Source organism: Nicrophorus vespilloides, unplaced genomic scaffold (genome assembly GCF_001412225.1).
Source record: "Nicrophorus vespilloides isolate i.1.1-1 unplaced genomic scaffold, Nicve_v1.0, whole genome shotgun sequence".
In the NCBI taxonomy this organism is placed as follows: domain Eukaryota; kingdom Metazoa; phylum Arthropoda; class Insecta; order Coleoptera; family Silphidae; genus Nicrophorus; species Nicrophorus vespilloides.
In genome coordinates this window covers 11679-19837 of record NW_017097643.1, presented here as the reverse complement: position 1 = coordinate 19837, position 8159 = coordinate 11679, and the positions used below count along the sequence as shown (strand labels likewise).

General features: G+C 39.0%; 1 protein-coding gene across 2 annotated transcripts; it reads right to left on the bottom strand.

Annotated features, from left to right (window-relative positions):
• Window positions 1-334: 334 nt before the first annotated feature.
• On the bottom strand, window positions 335-6521 carry LOC108560618 (neuronal acetylcholine receptor subunit alpha-7). Of its 2 annotated transcripts, none has more exons than XM_017918242.1 (9): window positions 5822-6521; window positions 5474-5691; window positions 5032-5303; window positions 4870-4979; window positions 3619-3799; window positions 3485-3560; window positions 2387-2778; window positions 2034-2308; window positions 335-1969 (listed from the first exon to the last, which is right to left on the bottom strand). In XM_017918242.1, exons 2-9 carry the CDS (start codon window positions 5550-5552, stop codon window positions 1693-1695), a joined length of 1662 nt encoding a protein of 553 aa, XP_017773731.1. In that variant the 5' UTR covers window positions 5553-5691; window positions 5822-6521; the 3' UTR covers window positions 335-1692. The 2 variants fall into 2 exon arrangements, with proteins under 2 accessions (XP_017773731.1, XP_017773732.1); XM_017918243.1 differs by having other exon boundaries at window positions 5032-5076; window positions 5164-5303; window positions 5474-6513.
• Window positions 6522-8159: the final 1638 nt, after the last annotated feature.

Sequence of the window (8159 nt, the reverse complement as noted above, 5' to 3'; positions counted from 1 at the left end):
GTGTAAATATATATATATTTGTTTTGAGCAACTTCCCGTAATCCATAATATTACCATCAATCAGATGTTATTTTACTTTTATATAATCGTATATATACACGTTTCCCTTTTCATAGTAAAAAAATTAAAAATCGATCGAGGAGCCGAGACCTCTCGTCAGCAATGAGTGTCGCGGTGTCAAGTCGAAAACTAAATCGAACTTGATATCCCGATGTTGCGGTCTCTGGATTAATGTGTCACCGTGTGGCACGTAACGCCTAATCACTTGTGCCGATCTTGGATTTGACGTTAAGCGCTCAGAATAATATCGATTGATTTACGTTAGATAATTCTGTTTTTTTTTTCTTCTTCATTTTTTTCCTTCCTTCTGGAAGCCGGAAATGAAGAGGAAAAATATAAACGATCGGAAATTGCGAGGCGGGCATCTGCGCGAACTCCACTTAATGATCATTTGCAGTATCGGCGATGTGGCCTAAATGTAAATTCATTAATGTTATATACACGAGAATGAAAGAAGTTAGACGATAGATAGATAGATGACGATTACTACTTAGACGGACAAAATATAAGAAAAATAAACGTTAATTACGCTGAGGAGGTTAAGAAAGATATATAGAGAGAGAAACGCAAAATCAAATGTTATTTGATTAAATTTCTTGTTGATGTTGCGTTGCTTCCGGTAAAGCTTCGAAAAAAAAAACATCTCACAGCAATTGCGTCGTCCTCATTTCATTTCACTTGATAAAAAATCCTTCATAAACAAAGATAACTTTTCATAACTTTCCCGCTTCATCTTGTTATTATTATGCCGATCGATTATTAATACGTAAAATTATTATCTTTTATATAATATAATTTATTCCCTTTTCCTTTTTTTTTTTTTTAAATCCCTGTGAGAAAAATATAGACTCTACATGTCATCAATAAATATAAAATGACATTAACAATGCTTTGCGCTGAACTACTGACCATCACCAAGATAATAATTTTACAGTCGTGTAGCTCTTTGCGCACAGCGGACTAAACATTGCACATTCACAATTGTAAAGACACGCGAACGCTGCGTCATAAATCCGATCCATCCGTCGATTTGTCGCAATTTAAATTTGGTATTGTCTGTTGTATAATAATACTTTTCCATAAGTCTGCTCTCAACGAAAATAATGAAAATCTAACTAGTAACACCCGTGGGAACGTAAAATTGAGAACGTTATAGTACGCATCTCGGAATTTTTGGCAACGGATAACGAACTTTTGTCCCATTTCTGTTAGTTTTGTTACTGCTTTCGAGAGCATTTTGTTTTTCTTTACATCAGCAGCGCACGTAAGTGCGTAATACGCGTGTGTTTGTAAAACGTTTGAAACTCAACATTTAACTTTGATTTATCACAGTATGATTGTGTTAATACCCTAAAGAACACTATACAAAACCAAAATTTCCGTATAAAATGACTGCCAGCTATTGATGGGTTTGATCTGTTTTTGATGGCCCGAGCGTCGGGATCGATACTGATACGGATATAATAAAGAGAGTAGACGCCATCCAGAGTCGTCGGGCTGGACTAAGCTGGTGTCCGCTGCCGCATGCGTTGTTTGCCGTTCCGGCATCAATTGTTTCCGTCTAGGGCCGATGGGGATCCGGTGGGGTCCCAGCTGGGACCCGGGTCTGATCATCCTACGAGCCCGCTACGGCTACGAGACTATAATGTGCGGTGCTGAGAACAGCACAGCGAGAGTCGCGATGATCGTGAACAGAGTGAATATAATAAGGCACAATCTGTCGACCACCATTGCAGCGAATTTCCAGTCCCTCGTGATGTCGGCGGCTTCGTCGTCCTTCCGCAGTTGATCGGTTATGAAGCGGATCTCTTTCAGGATCAAGGCCAGCTCGTAGTCAGCGCTAATACAGGCGTGGTTCGACACCAGCGACTCATGCAGTCTGCCGCCGTTACCATTATCCTCGTTTTGTCTATCAGAAATAAGAAAACAAGAAAGTGATAACGGAAAGGGGTGATGGAGATAGATATGCTCACCGGTAGACAGTGCGGAAGAATGCTGCAGTTGGCAAAGGCGTCGGAGTGCCTCCGCCGCGATGATGATTGTGCCTGAAATCATCATCTATATCTAGGACGTTAGCCAAGAGGCTCTTGGACGAACGCTCCTTCAATTCCACGTCCTGAAAATGCAGCGGCTTACGGTCGGTGGTGACGGACGCCGGCCGACTCGATCCGTAATCGCAGGACGGCGAAGTGCCCGGTCTACTCATCCTCAGGATACACGGAAGCCAATACAAAAAGACGACCTTGATCTGTAACGAATCGACAGAGTCAGCATTTATCCAATCCAATCCAGAGTTGAGTTAGTCAACTAGTTGTAGTTCACTCACCCAAGTCGACATTTCGTGGGTGTCGGCATTGCGATGGTGGTAATTTAATATGAGGATCGTGGACACCACGGACGATGCCACCATGAACATGATGCAATTGAAGTATGTGCCGAGCAAAGGAACCGCATCGGAAGTGGCTGGCATCGTTTCGGCCACCATGTTCAGGAACACCGTAAGCGACAGCAGAATGGTGACGCCTAGGGACAGTTTCTCACCAGAGTCCGGTGGCAGGGTAAATCCGAGCACGGCCATCGACGCGATCAGCACGCACGGCACGATCAAATTGAAGAAGTAGTAAAGAGTCCGTCTTCTGATGATGATAACAAACGTGATGTCGATGTATGGTTCAGGACAGCAGTTGTAATAGATCTCGTTCCGCTTGCCGGGCACGCCTGCAAAATGCACCCCACGTCAACCTCATTCACCTCCACTAAAGCTACGTAAAAAGAAAAGGAATACTGCAGGGCTTGCATTAAAAACGTTAACATGGCAGGCATAGTCTCATAAAACTCATTTTAGAGATTTAGTCCAGATTAGCCTACAAATAGATACTGAACATTTGATGATAAAAATTTAATATCGCAGTTTTGCCCAATGACTCCAGATACTGCATTTTGTACATAAAATTTTTAATCGATGTACTTATTGTTACTTGTCACTAGGAAATAAATTTTAACACTGCAAAAGTTAAATCAAATTTTAAAACATTCTCAAAACTCAGTGCTATCATTGATCGACGCAGGAATATAGAGTTTGTGCGCATGGCGTCACTTGGAGATATACAATATATTCAATAGTTATATACGAATAACGATTAAATCAGTGATTTTCAAACGATGTGCCTCATTATTTAAATTATTTTCCAATGAAGTCTAAAACACATTGTTTCTTAAATTTTCCAAAAATTTTTGTCTATAAGTTCAAATGTGCCTTCAGACCAATAATAGGTTGAACAACACTAAATTAAACAGTTAGGTAACGTTTCAATTATCGTTGCATATAATAACGTTTAAGCGAATGACATCGATCGTTTCAGAATTTTGCGCATGATGTCCATTATTTTTACCCAATTATTCAGAAAAATCAAAGTAATCTTACCTAGTAGATCCCATTCTCCGTTGGTTATGAAACTGCTGATGTCGCCACCTGAGTCGTCTTGTAATTGCAAATCAAGCTATGCGATGACAAAGAAAAACCAGATTATTATGCAACTTCCAGCATATTTATATTACTTGTAATCCATCGTAAGTCCAACTGCCGAACTTCATCTCGCATCGTTGATCATCAAACGGAAACCAGGTGATGTCGATTTTGCAGGTACTCTTGAATATACCAGGTGGTACGTACAAGCAGCTCCCGTTGTTCCGGACTACAACGTTTGTTGGATAAGTTCCGTCAAAACCTTCATCGGCACTGAAATTAGGTATTAATTGTACGAACCAATCGTATACCATGGTAGCAACGACATACACATCATTGATATAACCGTACAATTGAGTACTAGGTGTGTAATAAATATGAACTTCAATTAAAACTTCAATTATTTTAACCTACTTTCCTCGTACATAACTTGAAGTAAAAAAAGGAAGGTTTGTGCGTTCATTTTGTGAAATAGCAACATAAATAATGTATGCGGCGAGTTTTTGGAATCATTGGAGTCCGAATTTAGGGAGACCTAGTTACTAAACGGCGGCGGTATGCGAGGGTTAACAAACGTTTTTGAACTCGTAAAACACTTAAGCCTAAAATTACATTGCTCTCAAATGACCGCATTAGTCTCTCGAGGTCACTTCGTTTGTTTTTAAATTAGGCATGAATAACAAATTTTAATAATTGTCCAGTTTATCTTCAAACCTAATTGAAACAAAATATTCTTTGATAAACAATGGTCTATTAGTTAATAAAATAATGATAAAACATATTAAATATAAATTATGGAAATAATTATATTTAATCTTACCTTATTTATCGGACACAATCTAAGAGCAGAAATTAGTTTAAAGCACTGAAATATACTTAAGTCACTCTGACCATTATATATATTATTACGGTTCTCTCGCTTCTATTGCGGAATATTGTTAAATAAAAGTATTATTGAAGCTTTTTCTATGCTACATTATGTAATTCTTTGTGTGGTAATATCAATTGGAATCTAAATTACGCAATTGAATTTAATCTTTGATATAATTGTGATTCAATGGGAATTCATACTTGAATTAGATAAAAAGAGCGAACAAATACTTCAGTGTTTCAATTGCTGAATGTATGTATCATCGATTGAAATGTCTACTCGATTAAATGTCATATCCGCCTAAGATCCGAGATAATTGAAAAGTATCCGTTTCAACGATTCCTTCCACTACCGAAATGTTACATAAAAGATAATTTACTACCGTGACGTAAGTTTTAAATGAATTTTCTTTTATATTTGGAAAATTTGAGGAAATCCTAATGCGACAAAGTTTACATTTGAATCCGCTTACCTGTTGTACATAAGAACGTCCGGTTTCCATAATCGATGTGGGGGGATGCGTAAATCTTTCACTCCCCCATATTCCGATGCATTCCACCGCAGATTCATGTCGTTCCATTCCTGCAAAACTAATCGTGACCAACCCGTTACGCAACTATGCCAACGATCTTACCAATTTCAGCCATATGTTGGTGATAAGTAGTTGGTTCTTCTCATCCTGAAATTTACAAATTATTTGTTGAGTCCATACATTAATTATTCGATCATTTCCGATTTGTTTGTTATTCGTCGTGGGATCACTTACCACGTCGATTATCTGCATGAGAGTGAGGCCGAAGCTAAGCTGCAGAGGGTCCGATTCGTTCGCTACGGGCCGCTCGAGGACGTTGTAGGAATCTAGGAGTTTGTGGAGAAGCTTCTTCTCGTTGGACCCAGCCGCGGTCTCTGTGTGGAGGAACAGATGAACAGAAGAACACAAGGAAATCAGTCGATTATAAATTGGAATTCAGGTAGCGCCATTTTCGAGTTCGATTTTTATAAAAACCCTCTAATCGTGTAATGACTGAAAATATTGGATACAAGATGGCTGATGATTTGCAGAATTGTTTGTTTACCGTTTGGTAGCGACAGCCAGGCGAGGACAAAGAGCGTCAGAGCTCGCGTCAAGTGACTTTGCTGCATGCCACTGTCCATTGGTGATGGTTGCAAGGATCTTCGAGATATTGATGGCGATGTCGAGTTGCGATCTTTCTCTTTTATCTGTATCTTTTCTTGGTTTACGTTTAGGTTTCCGTTTAGATTAAAGTGGTTACTTGTTACTGGTTTCGCGTTTCTGTTGATTAGATTCTCAGGTTAAGGTCTAAAATACCGTTCTCTTTACTTATTTATTTAAGTTTTCTGTTTATGTAATTGATGGTTTAACAGATTGTTTTTTTTTAAAGATGTATAATATTTCAGCTTACGTTTGTTCGCTTGTTCTTCTTGCTCCTTCCGGTTAGAGTCGAATTATATTTGTGCACTTTATGAGAGCGATCGGTTTATGTGTATGCGTGTGATGCGAGACGTTTTATATTTTTGTTTATTAATATTTTGTTGTTATTTTGTTAGGTTTATTCGGTTCAGTACTTTATTTTCTGTTGTTTATCGAATATGCATATATACCTATGTACATCAGTATCAGTATAATTCAGTATACGTACCCCACATACACACGTATATACATATATTGCTGTTTAATTTATTTAACCGGAATGTGATTTTAGTGGTTGATTCTTTTTTTTTTAGTTATTTCATGTTTATATGCTATCTCGTGCCTACTTTGCACACTCGTATACTGAAGCCATTGCGAGTCGGATGCTCTTCCGCCGAAGTGCTACTGCGCTACCACGAGCCCACTGCTCGTCAGCCCGATTCAGGGATGCTGGGTAGGCAGGCACATGGGGGTGCCGGAGGTGCGCGCAGACGGGTTCCTGGAACGGCCATCTCCCCCGCAATCCTGCAGCATCCCACGCGAGGCACGTCCTAGCTTACGTCGGCTTCTTCTCCCGCAGATCAATGAATACTAACGCAGGCGCCCTCGCATGTCGCATCATGACCGGATCACTAGCTACTGGGACTAGGACATCGCGCCAACGGGTCCAACACCAGAATCAGGAGCCGTACACGGGGTCTTTCGCCCACTCATGAAGAAGAATAGTATATAGTCTTCAGTGCCTACCATGACTTCCAACCAACCCCATCCACTCATATACAGTTAAACGATCCATGAAGTACTTCACGTCGTGTCGTAATTCATTCCTCTTACAACTGTCATTTAAACACCCCAGTATACACCGCCACCCACAACTAATCTTGTATTATAAAAATGAACTCATTATTAAAACGCCCGCAGCCGACTGCATCCCACGCTGCACATACGTACGCCCCCCCGGCGAATTTCGCTGCTCTTCATTTACATTCCTGAGCATCCCTCAAACGAAACTATTACGTCTCGCCGAAATGAACAAAACGCTGAAACCCATTTCTATTCAAATGCCCATATAAATAACATTATCCAGAATCTCCGCAGATTGAATAACTTCCTACGCACATTTTGCATTTCACATTTCAAGCTACATGAGGTAATCTCATGATTAGGGACAATCCGGTACCGTCCCTCATCCGAAATTGTTACAATATTCACTTATTTCCATTGTTTTTATTATGCCCATATTTCGGGCTTTACTTTTGTCATCCAACATCCAACTTCAACAAATAGATATAAAATCATCATTTTAAGATATTTCATTTACTAAAATATATTTTTAGACAAGTCACACATTAATTTTAATTAATAATATTATTCTTAAAACTACAATTATGAGTATACAAATATCCCCGACTTACGAACTCCTGGACTTATTCTGTTCATTTTAATCTATTTTTTCATACGGAATTTAACATATATATATATATTTTTTTTTTAATTCCCCCGACTTACGAACAAATTCGACTTACGAACACCCCTATACTAGATGTGGGAATAAATCTATACCATTCGAATTTCTTGTTTTGAGCATCTACCTGACCAGTTAAAATAGGATATGAGTAGACTTCTCTCGTTTCAACTGCATGCAATCCCCGGAGAGCACTTGCAGCATTAGTATCAGCATTGGGATAATACGTGGGATACGGACTTGTTCCCCGAGGGAATAGAGAAAATTGTAACAAACCTCTCAGTTTTGGTGGCGATTATCTCAAGAGGTTGATACAACCATTATACTCTTTGTGCACGTTTTTCGCATCTTTAAAATTCGTGTAATGTCTTATTGGATTATGTGTTTTCATTTATCAAAAAATACAATTATATTTTTCTATGATCTCGTTCCATCGGCTGAATGGAAAGTGTCCATTCGTTTGCTTCCTTTTTTTTTATTACTGGGAATACCCGCTGCGGCTATGCGCGAAAATCAATATTGATGTTAATAAATCATCCAATAAAATTTATATGCAGAGAAGCCGTTTTCAGTTAAAATGTCTCATATTTTATTTCCTTTTTAATGATGCATACACATCGAACGACACTCGAAATTTAATCAATTTCACTAATTTACGATGCAACCGCTCCCCTAAACTAGCTGCCAGCAGATACAAATTTAATGTTGAAAACAACATCCATTCGTCTGATGAATATACGTGTTATTCGTCCTGTAATTCCGTAATGGACAGAGACTGGCCTTGAGAGCCAGCGTCGATGTAAAACCATCCAATTGATAGGTTAATATTAAATTTAGCGTCATTGCGGATGGCGCGACGCGAACC